Source organism: Myotis daubentonii, chromosome 2, assembly GCF_963259705.1.
Source record: "Myotis daubentonii chromosome 2, mMyoDau2.1, whole genome shotgun sequence".
Taxonomy (NCBI): Eukaryota; Metazoa; Chordata; class Mammalia; order Chiroptera; family Vespertilionidae; genus Myotis; species Myotis daubentonii.
The window spans coordinates 196,505,244-196,529,188 of record NC_081841.1 but is presented as its reverse complement, the minus strand read 5'-3'; the positions used below and the strand labels follow the sequence as shown (position 1 = coordinate 196,529,188).

Below are 23,945 nucleotides of genomic sequence, written 5' to 3'. Positions count from 1 at the left end.
GAGACCCCTGCCAGGGGCACAATATTTAGTCTCAAAGACAGGCCACGTGATGTGGGAAGGAGTCTCGAATTACAGAATCAGAAGATCTGGATGGACATTCTAACTCTGCCACAGTTATGGCCTGGAGCCTTCGAACCAGTATCTGGAATAGTAACCCATTTTCCCTGTGTCAGATTCAAAGTCGTTTCGTTTTATCACAAGTCTTGGCTGGGCATTAACCAAAGCTGCATAGTTTAATGAAATATATATACCAGAAAATGTGGTTACAATTAACCAGTTCATCTTTCTAGCTTTCTAAAGACCCGTGTTTGCCTCAGGCAACTCCTGACTTCAGCCCTGTCCAGCCCTAGTACATTACTATTACTATATACCAACTATAGAACCAGAAACTAGTATAAAGGATTTTAATTTTTTCAAGACATTTTTATCATCATCATCTCAGTTGATTGTCCCAATAGGCAGAGCAGAAAAATAAATGAATTTTGCAAGTACATAAACGGAAGCTCAGCCTATCCTGGCCAAGGCCACATAACTAGAACATTACAACGCTGTGAACAGAATTCAGTCCATTGGGCTATGTGCCACCATGACCCTGAGCCTCAGTGTGCCTTCCTGCCTTCATCACATGTGGGCCTGATCTGTACCTAACCCCCAAGCCAAGCCCACTCTGTGCACCATCAACAGCCTGCCACCAGCTCCCCTCACGACCCAGTCTGTCCTGGGAAGCTTTAAAACTTCCAGAGACAGGTGAGGGCATGTGCAGGCAAAAAATAAATAATAAATAAATAAAATGGAGCCAACATCAGTGTGTGATGGAGATGACAAGATTCTATTGCTCATTTTCTTCTAAGCTCCAGCCTCCTTGTTGAAGGACGGGGATCAAAACCTTTTGCGTGGAAGCACAGAATGCTAGATCAAGCAGAAAACTTGGAGATTATCTAATCTAGTGGTTCCCAAACCTGGCTTCCCATTGGAATCTGCTGAAAAGTTTGTTAAAAATAAAAATTCCTGCCGAAACCAGTTTGGCTCAGTGGATAGAGCGTCGGCCTGCGGACTGAAAGGTCCCAGGTTCGATTCCGGTCAAGGGCATGTACCTGGGTTGCGGGCACATCCCCAGTAGGAGATGTGCAGGAGGCGGCTGATTGATGTTTCTCTCCCATCGATGTTTCTAACTCTCTATCTCTCTCCCTTCCTCTCTGTAAAAAATCAATAAAATATATTTTAAAAAAAATAAATTAATTAAAAAAATAAAATAAAAATAAAAATTCCTGCACACCACTTAGAGAGATTTTGGTTCAGCAGTATTGCAAGTGAGCCTGAAAATCTATTTTTGGCTAGTTTCCTTGGACCGCAGCTGGAGGGGATGCACTAAGAGCAGCTTGGGGCCACTGTCAGAGGGTATCAAGGGATCTTCCAGGACAGGACACCAGATTCCCAGAGACAATAGAGACTTGCCCAGGGTCGCACAGCTAGACAGTGATGTATAGCTTTCTAATCCAAGTCACACACATTATCACACTGGGTCCTCTTACAGTCCTACCAGGTGAGTGAGAAATTGCATGTCCTACTCTTCATGGGAGAGAAAGAAGGGCCTTTTGTACCCTTGAAGCAACCTCTTCATGTTAGTTTGCTAGAGTAGACAAAGTGCCACAAACTGGACAGCTTAAACAAAGAAATTTATTCTCTCATAGTCCTGCAGGCTAGAAGATCAAGGAGTTGGCAATGCCAGTTTCCAATGAGACCGCTCTGCTTGGCTTGTAAATGGCCACTTCTTGCTGTATCCTCCTCTGTGTGTGGCTGTGTCCTATTCTCCTCTTCGTGGAAGAACACCCACCAGTAATATTGGACCTCATTTTAACTTAATTTAACTTAATTACTACTTTAAAGACCCAATTTCCAAGTCTCATCTAAGGCAGTGGGGATTAGGATTTCAACATATGAATTTGGGGGAGAGACATAATTCAGTCCACTCCAAGGCACTGAGTTGCTACTTGATTTAGACTAAAATCAAGGTAATTAGGAAATAAAATCTAAGCCTTCAAGTTTAATAGTAATTATTTTTAATGCCTTTTAAGGTCCAAAATATCCCGTGTTTTAAATGCAATGAAGTTTCTAAGAAATGCTATTTTTAAACCCAAAGGCTTAATCTGTGTCAAAATTCATTATCAAAGAATGCTATAATTCACAAATAATTAACATTGCCTGTCTTTATAAAAATCTGATGAGTTTTGATTTAAAAAAGAAAACTTCTAAAAATAGACACAGGAAAAGGAATAAAACACCACATTTTAAAGCAGCTGAGTTGATGGAATAACAACCAGCTTAATTTTTCATTGAACAAAATAACCTTTGACCTTGCTTGTGTCTGGTGAAGGCAGGATTCTGGAGGTCAAAGGTTAATTAGCCTGAACATGATAATATATTTATCAGCAAAATAAACTGAGAAATAATGTGTGAGTAGAGGCCAATCTATTCTCACTGTCTCAAATTCCTAGGAAAACACAATGAAATTGACAATCTGTATAGTCTTTGCACACCAAAAAAAAGAGACATTTTTCCTTCTTTTGTGGGCTGAAGATGACTGTGCCAATATAAACTTCTGCTTTTCATCTTCTGAGCAGTCAAGGGCAACAGTGCTATCTCTGACCCAGGGACATGTTTTTAGAAGCATTGGATCCTCTTCACACAAAATTAATTAATGGTGTATTTTCAAATCTTCCCTGTGTCCCCTCCTTGATGCTCCCAATCCTACTCCCACCACAGCTTGCTAAATAAAGGGGTTCTGCAAGATTGGGCTGTGCTAGGACACTGTGAGGATCCAGTCCACTGGGAGTCCGCAAAGATGAGTTGTAATTTCAGATTTACCTCCTTCTCTGTGATTTGGGATAAGTTCATTCAGCTCTCTGGGCCTGTTTTCCCATTTACAAAACCACAGAGTGAGACTCAATGACCTCTTAAGTCTTCCCAATGATTTGTGTTTTTTTAAAGGAAAGGATATGAGTTCTTGAAAATGTATTCAAGTCTTATCTGACATAAGAAGAATGAAGAGATGAAGGAGGAGGAAGAGGGAGGAGGAACCCAGCAGGAAATGAATGAACTTTCCTTTATGCAAGCATTCAGTGGCTGGAGCACCCTAGGAGGGGAGCATTGGACAATGGGGTCCCTGCAGACACACATTAACCACAAGAGGAGAGCATTCTAAGCTGAACTGGGACCAGAACTCGGGTCTTCCAACTCAAATCACGGTGTTGTCACTATCTAGCTGTGTGACCTTTGCAAAGTCACAGAAGCACCTCCGGGCCCAGTGTCTTCATCTACAAAAGGAGGGAGTTAGATTAGATGGCTTCTCCCTTCTCTGGGATTGCATTAGTGAGACAGCTGGTATTGTTAATTGATAAGGAAGCAGTTCAAAGAGGATCCATCTGTTTTTAATTAAATTCCATTCGAGACATCTTTATAAATGCTCTGGGTCTAGGAGATAACATATTAGGAGACACTGAGAACATACATATTGAAGCCATATGGCAATATATAAAGGACAGACCCAATTATATAGAATTAAACCAGTGATGGGTGAGAACCGGGAAGCCTATGCTGTCAGAGATTTGGGGAGGGAGTTAAAGTTCACTGGGCATCAAAACAGTAAGAGAGTATATTCAATGGAAATATAGCAAAAACACATCATTATAGGAAATTGATATTCCATGGTCTCTAACATAGTAAAAGAAAGTAAGAAAAATAAGAAAACAGAAGCCAGAGGTGAAGTAGGAGAAATGGCTGGGAATGTCACCCACGGGGATGTGGAGTGGAAGGAAGAGGCACAAACCCTGAAGCAAATGACAGTTTCTACCCACAACTCACAATTACCCATGGATTTTGTGTGTGTTTTTATTTTTGTTTTTTAAATCAATAAACTTTCTTATTTTAGAGTAGTTTTAGGTTCATAGCAAAGGTGAACAGAAAATAGAGTTCCTACCGGTCCTCTGTTCCCACACAAGCACAACCTCCTATCAACATCTGTACCAGAATGGTGAATTTGTTACAAATAATGAACCTATATTGACACTTCATATAGATGACATTAGTTTGCATTCCTGGTGTTGTACAATGGATGTCCTAAAAATCCTCTCTGCTCTGACTGTTCATCCCTAACTTCCCACTCACCCCAGGCAACCACCGATCTTTTTACTGTTTCCATAGCTTAACTTTTCCAAAATGTCACATACTTGGAATCATATAGTATGCAGCCTTTTCATAAGGGCTCTTTTTTTCACTTAGTAATGGGCATTTAAGTTTCCTCAGTGTCTTTTCATGGCTTGATAACTCATTTCATTTTAACTCTGAATATTATTCCATTGTCTGGATGTAGCACAGTTTACTTATCCACTGGCCTACTGAAGGACATCCTAGTTGCTTCCAAATTTGGGCAATTATGAAAAAAGCTGCTATAAATATCCATGTGCAGGTTTTTGTATAAACGTAAGTTTTTCAGTTCACTTGGGTAAATAACAAGAAGTGTGACTGCTGGATCATATGGTAAGAGTGTGTTTAGTTTGGTAGGAAACTTCTAAACTGTCTTCAAAGGTGGCCATATCAGTTTGCATTCCCACCAGCAACGAATGAGAATCCTGTTGCTCCACATCCTCACCAGCATTTGGTGTTGTCAGTGTTTTGGATTTGGGCCATTCTTTGGGATATAGTGGTATTTTGTTTTAATTCACAATTCCCTAATGATATATGATGCTGAAGATCTTTTCATATGCTCACTTGCCATCTGTATGTCTTCTTTAGAGACTTAATCTATTCAGATCTTTTGCCCGTTTTCTTACTGTCGAGTTTTAAGAGTTCTTTGTATATTTTGGGTAACAGTCCTTTATCAGATGTGTTATTCGCAAATATTTTCTCCCAATCTGTCTTCTCATTCTCTTGACCATGTTTTAAAAATAGTCAACATCTGGTTAAAATGAACGAGGGGAACTTTGAAGAGGAAAATAAATCACAAACCATACCCCCTGAAAGGAGCACAATGGAAGGGTGGCCAATAGGGGGAGGAGGGAAGAGTAATGTATAGTACAGTCCTGTCTCAGAATAAATGTTCTAGTATATATACCCAAGGTGTGGGTAAAAGTACTAAAAGAGCTTTCTCACACCATGTAGGAACACTCATTTTACAGAGTATACAGAAGTTTCAGATGGGTGGCTGGTAATGACTGGTGCCATTTGCATTCCTCTCCTCTTCTTGTTCTTTTCATAATTCATCTAAAACAGTTTTGCAGGAGGAAAGGAGGAGTCCTTATGACACCAAGTTTAAATGTTGCTTCTTTCAGGAGCTTTAGCTAGCCTTCCAAGCACTGATTTGATGCCCTGTTTTTGTGAACTCTGTACTATGCTAATCAGAGACTTCTCACACTTTATTCTGATGGCCTAGACCAGTGGTTCTCAACCTTCTGGCCCTTTAAATACAGTTCCTCATGTTGTGACCCAACCATAAAATTATTTTCGTTGCTACTTCATAACTGTAATGTCGCTTCTGTTATGAATCGTAATGTAAATATCTGATATGCAGGATGGTCTTAGGCGACCCCTGTGAAAGCGTTGTTCGACCGCCAAAGGGGTCGCGACCCACAGGTTGAGAACCGCTGGCCTAGCCACTTGTCATAGCCCTCAACAGAGCATAGGTTCCATGAGATAGGAACCACCTGTTTTATTTTCAGCTACATTCCAAAATCTAGTACAGTACCTGGAATATTATAAACTCTCAACAAATATTTGTTGCATGAATAAACTAAGTAAGTACTGAAAAATGAGACAAAGATTCATGGTATTAGTCTGCTATGGTTGCCAGAGCAAAGTACCACAAACTGGGAGGCTTACACAACAGAAATTTATTGTCTGACAGTTCTGGAAGCTAGAAGTCTGAGATCAAGGTGTCAGCAGGCCCATGCTCCCATTAAGATTCTCTCTTTGTATTTTGCTCTTGGCATTTTAATTATGATGTGTCTTGGTGTGGTCCTCTTTGGATTCCTTTTGTTTGGGGTTCTCTGCGCTTCCTGGACCTCTAAGTCTATTTCTTTCACCAGGTGGGGGAAGTTTTCTGTCATTATTTCTTCAAATAGGTTTTCAATATCTTGCTCTCTCTCACCTTCTGGCACCCCTATAATTCTGATGTTGGTACGCTTGAAGCTGTCACAGAGGCTCCTTACACTATCTTCGTATTTTCGGATTCTTTTTTCATTTTGCTTTTCCGGTTGGGTGTTTTTTTCTTCTTCGCATTTCAAATCTTTGACTTGATTCTTGCGCTCTTCTGGTCTGCTGCTGGGAGTCTGTATAATATTCTTTATTTCAGTCAGTGTATGCTTAATTTCTAGTTTGTTCTTTATCACAACATCGAGGGTCTCATTAGATTTCTTGTAGATCTCATTAAGTTTATCAGCGGCTTCTAGACAGTTCTTGAGAGACCTTAAAAGTGTGGTTTTGAGCTCTATATCCTCCATTTCTGTCATTTCTGTCCTGTTTCTTTGTCTCGGCATTTTTTATGCTTTCTTGGTGCACCCCCTAGTGGTCTTTGTGCGCAGTCTTGTTGTAGTTAAGCCTTGATTGTTGTAGGTATTACTGGGGGGGATTTGGCCTCCAGGCCAACTGGCTGTGAGAATCAGCTGTGTCTGCAGTGAGAGAACTTCTGTCCTCTGGGGAGGTGCTAATCTAGCCTTTGCCTGAGGCTATCCGGCAAATGCCTCTGTGCAGGGCTTGGGCGGGGCGGGGCGGGTTGCACAGGATCAACAGGGTGGGCGGAGCAAGCAGTTATGGCTGCTCTCAATCCCGTCCCCAGAGGCTTTGCCTCTCAGAGTCCCAGCAACCGCAGCAAACCTCGGAGAGAAAGCTGCCCTCGAGTTCCGACCAATGCCAGACAGTCCTGCTTCTCCCGTTTGAGTCTGGGTCCCTAGAGACTCGCCCAGAACTGGAGCTCAGAGCCTGAGGCTCCCTCCTGATTGAAACAGACAACCACGCCCTCAACCGCCAGCCCACTTCACGCGCACCTCTGCACCTTTGTATTTTCCACACTGCGCCTCGTCTGAGTCTCAGTATGCTGTTCTCTTTCCTTCTAGTTGAAGAATTTCCCCTCAGCCAGCCTTCCTGTGGTTCTGGGTGATGTCCGTTTCATCTTTTAGTTGTATTTTTGAAGTGGTTGTGCGCGGCAGCAAACTCCGGTGTTTACCTATGCCACCATCTTGGTTCTCCAGGCCATGCTCCCATTAAAGATGCTAGGGAAGAATTTGTTCCAAGACTCTCCTAGCTTCTAATAGTTCCTTGGCTTGTAGCAACATAATTCCAGTCCTCACTTGGCATTGTGTGTGTGTGCCCAATGCCCCCTTTTATAAGGGCACCAGTCTGATTGGATTAGAGCTAACCTAATGACCTCATTTTAACTTAATTACCTTTGTAAAGACCTCATCTCCAAATAATGTCCCATTCTGAGGTACTGGGGGTTAGAATTCCAAAATATCTTTTTGGAGAAACAGGACGCAATTCTACCCATAACACCCATTTAGGGATTTTGAAATTTATCCTGTAGGGAGATAGGCCCTTTAAAAAGAATGTGACACAATCAAATTTGCATTTTGGGGAGTTGGGAAAGGTGTGAAAGATGAAATAGAGGCATTCAAGATTATGGAAGGAAGCTGAAGTAGGTCCTGGGGAGAGAGGTAATGAGCCCTAAACAAAGGCAATAGTGGTGGAAATGAAGAATAATTTCAGAGGGATTTTGGACATAGAAAGGCAAAGACACAATGAGTAACTGATGGTGACTAATTGAAGAGGGGATTCCTGTTACTAATTCAGAGAATTGCAGAAAGGGGAGCAGGTAAAAGAAGAAAAAAATTAGCTGAATATTCAGCTTGCAGGGTTTGAGGTATCTTTCACCCCAGTATCTGTCTCTCTAGATCTCAAGCCAGTCAATGAAATGCAGGAGAATTTACAATGCCCTCATGCAGCAACACCTAAAGACAAAGCAATAAATACACATGAGTTGCTACTTAATAAAGAGACCCTAGTATTTTAGAAGTTTTTTAACTTTTTATCTTGAAATAGTTATATAAAAAGTTGTTTTAAAAGTCTTATATGTGTGCCATAGCCAGTTTGGCTCAGTGGATAGAGCATCAGCCTGCGGACCAAAGGGTCCCAGGTCCGATTCCAGTTAAGCCCACGTACTAAGGTTGCAGGCTCCTCCCCAGCCCAAGCCCTGGTCAGGGCATATGCAGGAGGCAACCAATTGATGTGTCTTTCTCACACTGATGTTTCTCTCTGTCCTTCCCTCTCTCTTCCACTCTCTCTAAAAATCAATGGAAAAATATCCTCAGGTGAGGATAAAAAATAATAATAATAATAAATAAAAGTCTTATATATGTTTCACCTAGCTTTCTCAAAGGCTACCATTTTACAGAATCACAGTATAATTATTGCTCATACTATTAATTAATACTATTAATTAACATGATTAATAATTGTATTATTAATTGGTTGTATTATTAATATTGACATGTAATATTCACAGGCAATCTAGTACTTTAGTTTTTTTTTTAAGGCAATAATTATTTAAAGAAATTCAGAACAGTGCCTGACAAGCAGTAGCTACTCCACAAATATTTATCTATATATGTAAAAGGCTAATATGCAGTGCCCCTTGGGGAGTTGGGGAGTTCGACTGCTCACTATGACATGCACTGACCACCAGGGGGCAGCGTGGAACATGGCGGGCAACAAACGGCAGCAGTGGTGGTAGTGGTGGTGATGGTGGTGGCAGCAGCGGCAGCGGGGTGCTTCGAGGGTGAGGGAAAGATGAGGAAGGGAGACAGGGAGGCAGGGAATCTGATCTGCCCTGATTGCTGGCCAGGCCTAGGGACCCTACCTGTGCAGAATTTTGTGCACTGGGCCTCTAGTGAATGAATAAATAAAGACTAACATTAGAAGGGGAAGTACAGTAACATGTAGTGAATTACTGAGTTATCTCATTTCATATCATTACAACCTGTGAAGCCAGCAATTTAATTGTCACTGATTTCATACAAGGAAATTAAGGGTATAGAGTTTTTGCTTATTGAAACATGCTGGATAGATAGGAAAGAAAAAAAAAGAAAGACAAATCTCAGAAGATAGGTAGAGCTTACACTACAGGAAGCACTCTCCTCATCCACAGAAGCCAGGAGTGTGGGATGAAGGGCCCAGTTTCCTCAGGGACACATCTCACCTGGCAGGCCGTATGGCATATCAGAGAATACAGTGGGGCCTTGACTTACGAGTGTCCCGACTAACGAGTTTTTTGAGATATGAGCCGTCTCTCCGCCGACTTTTTGCTTTGAGTTGAGAGCTAAAATTCGGGTAATGAGCCAGCTTCAGATACCCCACAGCTAGTTGGCGCAGCGAACGTCACAGTGAACGCCAAAACATTAGCCCGGCATCACGTGTCTCACTTGTTCACTTTAAGATTTGACATACGAGTAATTTGAGTTACGAGCTCCATCACGGAACAAATTAAACTCTTAAGTCAAGGCCCCACTGTACTTGGTTTTTAACACCTGCAAACCTGTCCGCCCTCTTCAATTCCATGAAATTCTGAAGCAGTGGTTCTGACAGTTTGCTCACTTTTGAAAGACATGCTATCAGTTGTAGCTGCACCATGCCAATAAAAGTAAGAAATATCTGTCTTAAGGGCTCCCACCTGCTATTTTCCCTTCCCCGGTCCTCCCCCTATCTACCTATTGGAGGTCATCACACCAAAGCCCGCTCCTTCAGACCTCTCCCTTCTTCCTCTGCCTAGTCCAGGCTCACCTGGCCTTTGTCCTGTTCTTCCTGACCCTGCCTGGTGACTGACTAATCTGACAGCTACTACGGGACAGTGGAGGAATGTAACTTCTCTGCAGTTGCTGCATAATATAGGGCCAAAGTCTTGTCCTGGACAAGTTCTTAGCAAAAATATGCATGTCTGATGACACCCCAGATAAGCATCCACTTCTACCTATTCCTGCCCTTTCCTAGGAACTCTGGGCAGCCTGGGGACCCTAATGAAACCCTCGGGGAGCCCTCTTGGGTTATTCCCTGTGCCCCAACTATTTCCTTCCAGAGTTCTCCATAGAAAGAAAACTCATCCATATCCTGTAGTAACCTCCAAGGCCCTCCAGGCTTCTAAGAAAAAGAGAGATTCAGTCTAGGCTAACACGTTCATAAATATAAATATGACTCCGGAGAAGAAATTTGCATCTCATCAATGTGGCTTCCTGGTTAAGAAGTCTGAGATCAAAGAAGCAAATCTAATAGTGGAGATGTATTTTTGGTAAGAGAGCCTTGGGTTATTTCTTCAATTACATAGTGATTTTTTTTTTTATCACTATTACTCAATGACCCTTCCTTAAATGAGAGAGTAGAAACCCTGCTGGGTAAATGAAGGGAGTCACATTTTCAAGGATAAGACAGAGCTTAATAGGGACACTATGCAAGTCTGACATTAAAAAACTAAAAAACATACCACAAACAATATGGAGATCACATGATTCAGCATCACCCAGCAGGGAAGATATGAGGGGTTCTGAGGGCGAGTTGAGCATGCAGTGCTTTATACGAAGCAGGGTTCAACAATGTGTGTAGATGGATTTTAGAAAGTGGAGAGAGTTCTAAAATAGTCAGCAGAGTTCTGAGTCTGTGGCCACTAAAGGAACCTCAAAAAAGCATCCTTCCATCTTCTCTTTTATGTTTCCGGAGCTTCTTCTTCACTTCATTCATTCCTCTTGATTTTCTTCTAGCCCTGAGATGTCCAACTCCTCCCTTCTCTATAAATAAGTCTCCATGGCCAAATGTCAAGAGAGTAATTTTACTCCCCAGAAAGCAAAGATCTAGTCTGCATCATTCCTTCAACAATGCTAGTTTCCAGAGGAAAGAAAAGTCTTAAATTATATACAGACAGCCCTAATTCCCATTTTGCCAATGCCCTGAATGCAGATTACTATAAGATACCGTAGTGATTAATCCTGTGTGATTGGCCAATATTTGTGTTTTATAGGAAAACCAGGCATGACCTGGAATGGATTTGAAAGGATCTCCTGGGAGAGTTGTGAAATCTTTATCTCTAGAAGTCACAAAGATCGTTTAAATAGTGCACTACACTAAGAAGGACATTTGGAACAGATACTTGCCAGGCCCTTCCAAATCCAGAAAGATGCATACAATTTTAAGGAAAATTATTTTTCTTCTTGACTTGTCAAAACTCACATTGAATCAGGCTCCACAGAGATATGGACGCTTAATCATCTATCCCAGATAGTGGTGGAGGGATGGTGTGTCCCCACCAGATGCCTTCTTATTCTTCCGAGCCATGACCAGTTACATAACATGTGAGTGCAAAATGAAAATGTGGATTCCCACGTTCAAAACTTAAGCATTTCAAGATGACAACAGCAGAGCATTAAGCCAAGCATGGGGTCCTTGTAAGTGCAATTGCATAGGCCTCAGGCCCACAAAGTCAGCCTTGCTGCCAGCTCTATGATTGTGCACTTGCTGGTGAAGAGAGAATCCGAAATCTCCAAACCCTCTGCTACCACTAGCCACTTCAGATATAAAAGGTCTGCAATACTAGCCCAAACAATAAAGGCAAAGGACCCCTATTAATGACATTGTTCAATCCACTATTTATGTCCACCATGAAAGAAACAAAAATGCAGGCAAGGCAGTAAATGTGTCTCTCTCAATGGTTAGAGTGTTGGCCTGCACACCAGAGGGTCGCGGATTCCATCCCAGGTCAAGGGCACATACCTGGGTTGCAGGTTTGCTCCCTGCCTCTCTTACATATCTCCCTCCCCCTACCCCTACCCCTCCCCTTCCCTCTCCCTCTTCCTCTCCCTCTCTCCTTCCCTCCTATTCTCCCTTCCACTCTTTGTGAAAAGTAATGGGAAAAATATCCTCTGGTGAGGATTCACAAAAAAGAAAACTTTTTAAAATGCAGTCAAGAACAACTCTTTCATGAAGAAAGTGTTTAGTACAACTGTTAGGCATCTGTTCAGCCTGTTTCCTAAAACTGGGACACATGTTGCCTTGGATGGCGGGGCTTTAAGTGGGAAGGAACAGATGCTGTCAACTCAGGTAAGTTAATAATGCTATCTCAAAATGCAATAAAGACGTACAAGCTCCTGAAATAGAAGTTCTCTTTAAATTACCAACAAATGCATGAAAACAAAGAGACAGTGACTCTTGGAGTTCTGTCCATTGTTCGAGTGCACCCAAGAAACAAGAAGTAGAAACTAAGAAAATGGATCTGATCTGCCCATCTACCCCTGCTTTAGAAGGAGACAACAACCAAAAGCAATGTCAGATGAAATAGGGCTTGGTGAGCAACATAAGCATGGCCAAGAAGACCGTTTAAAATGTCTTTAATATGCCCAGCAGGCATAGCTCAGTAGTTGAGAGGCGACCTGTGAACCAGGAGGTCACGGTTCGAATCCTCATCAGGGCACATACCTGGGTTGTGGTCTCAATCCTCAGTGTGGGGTGTGCAGGAGGCAGCTGATTAATGATGCTCTCTCATTATTGATGTTTCTATCTCTCTCCCCCTCTCCCTTCCTCTCTGAAATCAATAAAAATATTTTTTAAATAAATAAAATAAAATGTCTTTAATATAAGTACATCTTTCAATTCAGTTCAAATCCTTATGAAGGACATGGGAGGAAGTAATTGGACACAAATAGGACAAAACTCAGGAGGGGCAGTAGCTGAAGAGAAGAAATAAAATGCAGCCTGTTTGTAATGGGGCAAAAAATGATCCCTGGGTCAAAAGTTGAAAATGATACAGTGATACAGAAGAAGACCCTGTATTTAAAAGCTCAGTTTGCTCTGATTAAAATGAGTTTAAAATGAAAGGACTAAAGTCCAGTCTCTGATAATATTCAGCACAGATTAATGTTCTTATTGGAGTTCTGTACCTAGTTTTAAACATCATAGGGTTCCAAGAGCCACACAAAAAGACTGAAGCTTTGGAAAAACGATCCTGCCATACAAGACAAAAGGAAGCGGTTCATTTACCTTGAAGAAGAAATAATAAAGGGGTGTGTGTGGAAAGGTGTAAGATTTTTATCACTATCTCTCTTTTCTATTAAAAGTGTTTTACTCACAACCCCACCCAAACAGATACCAAACTCTGGTCAGTCCATGTATATTTATCAGAGTTCTCCAGAGAAACAAAGCAGACAGACATAGACACAGACACAGACACAGACACAGACACAGACACAGACACAGACACAGACATAGACATACACATATACTACACACACACACACACACACACACACACACACACACGTAAGCTTCCATACACAGGTAGGCTTACAGTTGTGAGTACATGAAACACAGAGTTTATTCTTGTATTATTACCTATTAATTGTTGTATTATTTTCCGTACAAACATAAGGTATTGACTCATACAATTATGGAGGTTGAGAAGTTCCAGGATCTGCTGTCTGCAAACTAAGAAAGCTGGTGATATAGTTTGAAAGCCTAAGAGCCAGGGAGCAGATGATGTCCATTCCATTCTGAATCTGAAGCCTGCAAAACAGGAGTACTGAGAAGAGATCAAGATCAATGTCCCAGCTCAACCAGTTAAGCAGAGAGAAAAATACCACCTTCTTCCAAGTTTTTGTCCTATTCAGGCTCTCAGTGAGTTGGGTATTGCCCACTCACATTGCAGATGGAAATCTGCTTTATTCAGTCTACCAAATAATGTTAATCTCCTCTAGACACACCCTCTGAGGCATAAACAGAAATAATGTCTAACTGGTTTTTAGGAATCCATTGGCCCAGTCAAGGTGACACAAAATTAATCATCACACCAGGTATACTCATCATTCCCTGGCTACAGGCTGAAACATCCAATTATCTCTCCATCTGCTAAAATCCCTCTTCTGTTTGAAGCTTACTTATCGGCTATAACCTCTCTCCTTCCACCATCGTAGCCCCCATAAGGACGTGAACTTTGGTAGGACTTAACCCATGCCTCTTTTGATTAAGGGTTCAATAAATGTTGTTGAATTAATTCATTTTAAAAGTACTTCTTAAGACAGTTATCATAGACAGAGTAATATAATTGATAATATGTAGGGTTCAAAGAAACTTGACTCTATTTTCAAAAAGGAGGAAAGAATAAATTTTTAAGACTATAGATCAGTAACTGTTGGGGAGCACAGGAGATTTGGTTGGAAAGTTTGTAAGGAGGACATTCTGATAAAAGGGAAGTGTGTGGAAGGCCGCCTGTCCCGTTTATTGGAATTCTAACTTAGGGAAGTGCCGAAGGTGGTGACCCTAATTATTCCTTGACCTTTCCAATCAAGTCTGTGCACAAGCTGACCCCCAGGTGCTTATTGGACTCCTTATGCTTAAATCTTTGGGTGTCCTTTCTTTTTTTTTTTGGCATATTACTCCTTTATTAGAATTTGCAAATGAGAAATTATTTCAACACCCGAAGACCAAACTACAACACAAGATTCCATAGGCTCAAGATTTTGAGACATTCTGGAAAGAGTTTTCTGTAAAGTATATCCTTTCCGTGGCATGGCAACATCATTTTTCTTTAAAAAGGTTATTGGGCAAAGATCATTCCCACCATCACCTATATAAACTATCTGTGTATAATTCACTCCTTGTTGTAACTGTTTATCTACAAATTCTACCAAAACTACATTTTTGCAAAGTTTTTGGGGCACCTATTGCAAGAATGAGCGTGATAATTTTCCACAGTGAGATGACCACTGCCATCAAAAGCTGCTGGATTTGTAAACACTTTATCAAACATGTCATGAAAATTGGTAGCTTCTAAAACCCAGTCAATGAAGACAGAATTTGAATCTGAAATAATGATGCAATCAAATTTGTCCTTGTTCTTTCTTATAAAGTTTAAAAGCTCCACCATCCCTGGAGTGAATGGCATTGATGTCATTGTTCTTTTCATTTCATCTTCTCTTACACCTTCCTCTCCCAAATACTTAAAGACTCTGCCCATAAATTCTGTCCAAAATCCTTTTTTGTAAGAATCCTGTAGTTCATTAGGAAGCTTTTTCTCTGGGGTACATTGTACAATCCAGGTGTCACTATTGTCATCTATGATTGTATTGTCAAAGTCAAAAACCAGCAAAATTTTCATGGTTCCAAAACAGATTTAGGGTACCCCAACTAAGTATTTCCAAGACAATTAATCGTACTTCAGCATAGAGTTAAATAGTCATGACAACCTTCAGTTTCCAACACCAGCCCGTTTCTAACCAACATTACTCCTACTCTATATGCATGCAACGAAGTCTTCTGGTTTGGAGCAAAGGAACAGAGACTTCTTAACTCCAGCATTCTTACGGTGGAACATCTGATAGAAAACCTGCCGGGTCCACCGGGAAGGTAGGGCAGGGATAGGAGGGGTCGTCCCGCGGGAGGCCCGTGATGGATGAGAATGGGGGCACCAGCCCGGGCCCCCAGATCCCCGCACTGGCCCAGGACAGGAGTTGGCAGCTGTGTGAGCCTCCGCCCTGCTCCCGCGGAGGGCCCCCACGCCAGTCCGTGGGGACGCCCCGCTCTGACACCGGCCTTTGCTTCTCGCGCAGGCGCAGCCTGGGTGCTCCGGCCCCACCGGCTGTCCTTTCTTAAAGGATGCTACAAACATCCCAATATTATTTACCTTACTGATTGTATCTAAAAGATAAACTTTATCTCAAACTGCTGTTACAATAAAAGGCTAATGAGGCAGGCAATCGAGGCTGTCTGTTCCCTTTGGCCAGGCAGTCCCTTAGTCCTCTCTTTTCACAGTGTGTCAGAGCAATTTGTTTATCTGACATTCAGGAGCTGCTGGTCAGCCCCAGGAAGTAGCTTCACTTAAGCCCTTTAAAATATTAAAGGATTTTTTGAAAACACGTAAAAGAATAAGATGATCTGTTGGAGCTAGCATAGTTTCATGGATCATAGACTGTGTTTGATTCATACTATCACTATTGTTTAACCAGGGTTACTGGATTAATAGCCATAGTAGGGATTATATGAGATAATACATATACACCACTTAGCCTAGCTCTGACTCTAATAGTTCAATAATTATAGCTACTGGTATTATTATGTTAACTTTAGCAGAACATTCAACTATCTCTGATGATATAACAGTAGTAACAAAAAACAATTACTACCATTTATTGAGTATTTATTATATGCCAAACACATCTTAAGTGCTTAGCATACAATATTACATTGAAGCCCCATAAGGTAAGTGTTCTGGATTAAATAGAGTCCCTAAATATTCATGTCCACAGGAACTTCAGACTGTGTCTTTATTTGTAAATAGGGTCTTTGCAGATATAATCAAGGTAAAATGAGGTCATACTGGATTAAGGTATGCCTAAATCCAATAACTGGTGTCTATAAGAAGAGTGAGATTAGAAGGCGTGGAGGAGACACAGGGAAGAAGTCCATGTGAAGATGGAATGACAAGGATTGTTGGCGATTATCAGACTGTGGAAGAGGCAAGGAAGGATTCTTCCCTAGGGCCTTCAAAGGCAGCATGGCCCTGCCCACACTTTGATTTTGGACTTCTAACATCCAGAACTATAAAAGAATAAATTTTTGTTGTTTTAAGCCACTCATTTTGTGGACATTTCTTATGCTAACCCTAGGAAACTAATACAGTCAGTATTATATTTATTTACAAAGAGGAAACTGAGATGTAGAGAGGTGACACATCTTGTGCAAGGACACACAGCTAATAAATTACAGATACCAGCTCAGATCTGTCTGACTCCAAAGCCCCTGCTCTCAACATGTAAACGAGTACACAGACTTACAGCTGGCTTATCTTTTGCCATCCATGAATGCTAATCAATATATTGATGTCAACCTGAAGAGTTCTCTAATGATTTTCACTCATCATTCATTCATTCATTTTTATAAAGGTGAGAATGTGGCCTATCCAGACCCGTTTGCCTATTAATCAATATTATCAATAACAGCTAATGTTTATATAGCACCTACTCTATGCCAGGCAGGATTTAAGCACATTAGGTATTTAACACCTTCATTTCTCAAATAACCCCATATGAGGCAATGTGAAGATCCATTACAAAAATGGTCCCAATTCTTCACCTCTCCCCATGTGACTTTGCAGCTCCGCCCATGAAGAAGTGATGGAGCATCTTTCTCACCCCTGGAATCTGAGCTGGTCCTCTGACTTTCTTTGGCCAGTAGAGCAGTGGAAGTGACTGTACCAAATGAGAGCCTCCGCCTCAAGAGGCCCTGCATGCTTTTCCTCTCCAGGCCATCAAACAAGCCCAGCTGGCCTGCGGGAGAATGAGCTGATGCCTTTCAGCGGATGGCTAGCCTACCCCCAGAAACAGGGCTGCCTATTTCACCCACAGCTGAGCAGACAAATGAAGGAGACTACCTCAGGCCAGAAAAACTGACCAGTAGAGCATAACTCAAATTGCTAACCAACGAATTATAAACTAAATAAATGATGGTTGTCTTAAGCCACTAAGTTTCAAGGTGGTTTGTTAGCTAAAGGACACAGGTAGGTACAATAATAATAGTATAGTATTATTAGTTTCTCATTTCACACCTGAAGAAACTGAGACACAGAGAGGTTTAGTAATATGCCAATATTATATAACTATGAAATGTCAGGGCCAGGACTTCAACTTAACCCCTAGAGTGCTGGGGAGCGCGATCGTGCCGGGAGCGCAATCGCGCTCCTCCTGCAGTGTCACTATTAGATGCTAGTAGTTCACTCTTTATGTGGGAAAAAAATTTTTTAAACCTTAACTCAAAATGCCTTGGCAATTTTAGCATAGTTCCTAGGATATTGGTTGGCACGCAAAGGGCTAAGGAATGTGGCTCCAGAGTCCATTCTCATGATCACCACAAGATCCTGCTCTCAATCACTTCCACAAAGTCACAGAAAGATTGCTTATAAGATTGGCCAATGACATTAAGCCAGAAAGGATGACTAATTACCACAGACGACAGAATTGAGATTCAGAATACTCTCAACAGGCATGACCCAAAATCCATTGATCTGTAAAATAAAACTTCACAGGAAAAAAAATATATAAAGTCCTGCATCTGAGTTTTTAAAAATATACAAATGAAAAACAGGGAGGCTTAACTTAAAAGCAGCTCATGTAAAAAATTAAGAGGGGTTTTAAAGAAATGAAACTGAGTAAGAATCAATCATGGGATGCTGCATAAATGAGGGTCTGGTGCCAAAGCCCCAGGAAGCAACAGTGCTGCTGCATGTGGTATGATTAGAGGGATGTTGATGAGCTGAAGTATAACAACGTTACACAAAAATCCTATTATATGAAAAAGTAAGCATATTTAATCTGACCGGGGTGGGGAGGGGCACGAGTCTATGAGCTCTTAAAATACCTAAAGATTTGCCAAAATGTTGATGAGAAAGTAGACTGATTCTATGATACTTTGGGGAGAAGAGAGGGATCAGTGATTGGAAGTGTTACAGCTTTACTAGGTGGAAGAAAAAATACTTTTAATCTTTCTCCCACTGCCCCTCTAAGCCTGCTCTCTGGACTTGTTCTTTCCTATCCCATAATGAAATCTCCAGCACCTCCCAGAATGTTCTGAGCCTTTTAATCAACAGTTTCATTTCAGTAATTAAAATATGCCTCCAGTGAAACATCAACTCTCCAAACTCATTTAAACTTAAGGCCTCTCTCTTCTTCCAGCTTGACAACCAATACAGGGAAAGTTTGGGGAGGAGGCATGGTTGGCTTAGGGCAGGGGTCCTCAAACTTTTTAAACAGGGGGCCAGTTCACTGTCCCTCAGACCGTTGGAGGGCCGGACTATAGTTTAAAAAAAAACTATGAACAAATTCCTATGCACACTGCACATATCTTATTTTGAAGTAAAAAAACAAAACGGGAACAAATACAATATTTGTATTTGCATGTGGCCCGCGGGCTGTAGTTTGAGGACCTCTGGCTTAGGGCCTCTTCCTTACTCCACCTCCTTCCCCAGATTGGCAGTCATCATGTTTGATTCTTTCAAGGTCAAACCCAAGGGGAGAGGAGACTAGAATAAAAGAGCAAAGACACGGAAATGGTTGTATGAGGTGGTAGTGCCCTCTTGGGGGCAGAAAGACAATGGGGCTTCCTCCAGGCTCCCCTGACTGAGGCAGTGCCTTTTCTCCCGTTTGCCGCTTAACAGCTTTCCCCTGGCCACCCACTAGTCTATTGGGGTCCCCTTGCCCCTCTAAGAAACCCTCTTTCATAGGATCCTTTTTAAGAAGACCAAGACCAGCGCCCTTCTGCGTGATCACTGGGTTCCTGGAAAACACGTACCTGTGCCGCAACATTAGAGAAAGCACAGCTCCCTTCCAGTGCAGCCTCTTCACTAGGTTACCAGGAGGAGGCAGCCGTAGGCACAGACTCCATACTTGACACATTTCAGCCTGAGTTCCTCAAACTCCAGGGGACACGCTGAAAGCTCTCAGAAAGGTCTCCTTGAATCCCTTCTAATTTGGTTTCAGAGGAAATGCCACAGCACTCCAATCATCTTTTAAAGAAGGAAGGTTCTCAAGGCTTGCAGAGGGAGATGGGTGATGTGCTAATGCAGATAGGACAGGTTTTACAATCTCTTTATTATGTCCTCACAGGTAGTCAAGCACCCAGCTTCAGCTATTACGGAATTCTGAGAAAGATGGAGTTTCATTCTAACATACCATTACAAAAGTTACCGGGAAGCAGATTTCCAGCCAGCAAATGGTTATCGATCTAACAAAGTAAAGGGATTCAGGTCATAAAGTTGTAGTCCATCCGGCTCTAAAATTAGTGTTCAGACAGAGGTGGTAGAAGAAATTTCTCCACGTAGTGGGAGGTGGTCAAGTAACATCTAACATTTCCTTTCCTGCTCTAGAATTTCATTATTTCTATAACTGTGCTCATCCCACACTTAAGAAATAAATATATTTAAAAAGAAATACCTAACGACAACCACAACTAGTTCTTAAATGGAGCATCCCAAGCGGTGAACCCCTTGAATTTGGTAACAGTGCCTTTTACGCAGCCAGTCTTCTCCCCAACCCAGGCCCTAGAAATCACTGATCTGATTTCTGTCCCTATAGTTGTGCCTTTTCCAGGATATTATACAAATAGAACCACACATCCTGTGACCTTTTGAGGCTGGCTTTTTCCACTTAACATAATGCTTTTGAGATTCTTCCATGTTGTGGTGTGTGTGCCGGTAGCTAGTTCTTTTATATTGCTGAGTCATATTCCATTGTATGGATGTACCACAATTTTTTAATTAAATTATTGGGGTGACATTGGTTAATAGGATCATATAGGTTAGATATACCACAATTTGTTTATCCATTTACATCTTAGTTGTTCCTAGGCTGAGCAATTATGAATTGCTATAATCATTCAGAAAAAAAGAAAAAAGAAAGTAATCCCAAAGGGACATGAAAGAGAGTGCCTGACTACGTAGCATAGGTGGTATTCAGAAGTCTCAGGGGAATTCAAAAGAAGGAAGGTCTTGATAAAGTAGAGTTTGGTTACAAAGGATTTTTCTGCTTGTAGTACTTTTTTAAAAAAATATATATTTTATTGATTTTTTACAGAGAGTAAGGAAGAGGGATAGAGAGTTAGAAACATCAATGAGAGAAAAACATCGATCAGCTGCCTCCTGAACACCCCCTACTGGGGATGTGCCCGCAACCAAGGTACATGCCCTTGACCGGAATCGAACCCGGGACCCTTCAGTCCGCAGACCGACGCTCTACCCAGTGAGCCAAACCGGTTACAGCTCTGCTTGTAGTACTTATCCCACATTTTTATAAATTTGTTTTTGGTGTTCTTCACTGCAAAGCTATCCTTCAGAAGTGAAGGACAAGCAAAGACTTTGCCAAACAAAAGCTAAGGGAGTTCAGCACTTCTATACCTGCTTTACAAGAAATGCTGAAAAGAGCTCTTCAAACCAAAAGAAAAGGATGCTAATTAGTAACCTGAAATCATATTAAAATAGAAAACACACTGGTAACCTATATAATCGAATTCAGAATACTCTTACACTGTAATATGGTATATAAATCACTTGACTTGAGTATAAAGATTAATGGACTAAAGTATTAAAAATAACTATGGATACAGTAATTTGTTAATGGCTACACAAAATAGAGGGATGAAAATTATGACATCAATGGGGGGAGAAGTAACAGGGTAGAGTGTTGTATATGATCAAAGTTAAGTTGCTATCAACTTAAAATAGACTATTATAATGTCTGGAACCTTATTTGGAACCAGATTCAAACAAACAAATAAAAACATTCTTTAAAAAGAGCGAGTAAAAAGACAAGTTACCGACTAGGAAAAAAATGTTTGCAAATCATATATGCCTGATACAGGACTTTTCTCTAGAATATATAAAGAACTCTTAAAACTCAGTAACAGGAAAACAGACACAAACAAAAGATTGGCAAAAGGTTTGGACACCTCACCAAAGATGTATGGATGACAAATAAGTTCATGAAAAGATGTTCAAAATCATTAGTCATAGAAATATGAAAGGTAAAACCACAGGGATGACAAAAATGTGGAGCAACTGGAACTCTCATACACTGCTGATGGGAATGTAAAACTGCCAATCACTGTGGAAAAGTTTGGCAGTTTCCCAAAACGTTAAACATGGCCGAAACCGGTTTGGCTCAGTGGATAGAGCGTCGGCCTGCAGACTGAAAGGTCCCGGTTCGATTCCAGTCAAGGGCATGTATCTGGGTTGTGGGCACATCCCCAGTAGGAGATGTGCAGGAGGCAGCTGATCGATGATTCTCTCTCATCATCGATGTTTCTAACTCACTATCCCTCTCCCTTCCTCTCTGTAAAAAAAAAAAAAAAAATCAATAAAAAATATATTTAAAAAAAAAACAAAAAAACGTTAAACATGTACTTATCCTATGACCCATTCTATCCCTAGGTATTTACCCAAGAGAAATAAAAACATATGTCCATACAAAGACTTGTCAATGAATGCCCAATAGCAGCTTTATTTGTCACTAGTAGCCCGGTGCATGAATTCGTGCACATTGAAAGGGAATTAATTAGAAGAAATATTTTAATATCACTATTCACCCTTTCTCTATAATAGAAGTGTCAACCAAATTCACGATTGACAATGACAGATCGAAACACATGCATGCAACTGGTGCCAGCGAGAGCTTTATATGTATCACACATGAATGAGTCAACTTAGCCTTTTATACATACAGAATAAACTTGCTTAATTAGACCTGCTTTCTGATTTAGCTAAACTTTTTCCAACCCAGTGAAGCACCCAAAATTCTCTTTCAGGTAATTGTCAGCAACACAGCAGTAAATGTCAACACAAAGCAGATTATTAATGTAGATCACACAGGGAGAACAAAGGGTAAAATATTTAACTGCAGCAGTGTTTGATTATATTCTGCACAGTGAGAAAACCTGAAGTCATTTTCAAGGTCCACCATTTCTTACTTCTTTTCAGTCGGGTCAAGTTTCTAAGCTTTCCAAATTTCCATTTTTCCAGCTAATGAAAAGAAAATAGGATTCCACTGAGTCTCCTCTCTACCTACTCCAGGACTTCTGTGAGGATCAAATGAGATGAGGCACGGGAAAACGCTTCACAGACTTTTGGTTAAAGTGTGAAATGTTTGCACCTGGCTATAAAGCAAGTCGTGTTCCTGAGCTCAAGAAACTGCAAGGAGGCTAGTCGTTGCTAGGGAGAGGAAGACAGGCGTTGCTACGTGAAGTCATGACCCAGACAGTGGGACACTTTGCATGTTAGTCTTTTATATAGAGAGATAGCCCCAAACCCAAAGCAACTCAAATGCCCATCAACAAGTGAATGGATAAGCAAACTGTGGAATACTCATATAAAGAAATATTATCCAGCAGCAAAAAGGAATGAATTCTTGATAACCACAGATGAATCTCAAAAATAGTCTATGTGAAAGACACCAGACCGCCCCCCCCCCAAAGTACATCCCGTATGATTCCTTTTTTTTTTTTTTAATAAAATTCCCGGAAATGCAAACTAATGTATGATGACAGAAAACAGATCAGTGCCTGAGGAAAGGGGCTGGGGAGGGTCAGGAAGGAGACATTACAAAGGAGCAGGAGGAGCCTTTTGAAAGTGGTAAATGTTCACTATCTTGATTGAAATGGTTTCATGGTTGTATACCTGTCAGAACGTATCCATTTTTCCAATTTAAATATGTTCAGTTTACTGTGTGCTGTTTATACCTCCATAAAGCTGTTTTTAAAATGCAATAAATGAACATGTTAAAAGTACCTAAAGGGCAGGATCAGACAGAGGTGCTAACAAGGTGTATCACCAGACCTCATCAGATAAAGGTAAGCTAGTGTAGGCTGCGGTAGATGAGCCTGCAGTGGCCGGCAGAGGGGAGACCCGCTTGCCCTCTCCGGTGGGCTGGGGGTGCTGAAGGACACTCTCTGGGGCGGGAGAACACCTCAGACAAGCTGGAGAGGCCTGACTGCGAAGCCCTGGCAGGTGCTTCGTCCTCCTTCCCGCCCCTTGTCAAACGGATCCCCAGTAGCCGGCTATTTCTAAAGGTGAGCACTTCGTTATGTACAGAGAGAGTCGGGTGGTGTTCCACGTGCAAGCTGCGACACTCAATCCACAGTGAAAGTAAACCCTTCGGATCAGTAATTGTAAGAAATTACCTCGCCGCGGCCAGCACGGAAATGACGCACCCTGGAAATCCCGACCTCAAACTCCTGCAAAGTACTGTACGGCCGACTCCAGTCTCTACAATGGTTACCGGCCCGGCCCGGCCCGGCCCGCCCCCGCCCTCCGCCCCCGCCCCTCCTTTTCTTCCGGTTGGGCTCCTCGGGGCGGGGCGGGGCGGGGAGGGGGGCGGAGTCCGCAGGGG

General features: G+C 41.6%; 1 protein-coding gene and 1 long non-coding RNA gene across 2 annotated transcripts in view; both read right to left on the bottom strand.

Moving 5' to 3' along the window:
* Nucleotides 1-23,842, bottom strand: part of LOC132226437 (uncharacterized) — a 100,394-nt gene extending 76,552 nt beyond the window's left edge. Inside the window, exon 1 of the long non-coding RNA XR_009451055.1 lies at nucleotides 23,737-23,842. This is a non-coding gene — a long non-coding RNA (uncharacterized LOC132226437). The remainder of the gene's footprint in view (nucleotides 1-23,736) is intronic.
* On the bottom strand, nucleotides 14,441-15,646 carry LOC132228617 (pyridoxal phosphate phosphatase PHOSPHO2-like). The gene is given in 2 exon segments (XM_059685338.1): nucleotides 14,441-14,725; nucleotides 14,728-15,646. Coding segments are annotated over 2 exon segments (723 nt in total). The 5' UTR covers nucleotides 15,176-15,646; the 3' UTR covers nucleotides 14,441-14,450.
* Nucleotides 23,843-23,945: the final 103 nt, after the last annotated feature.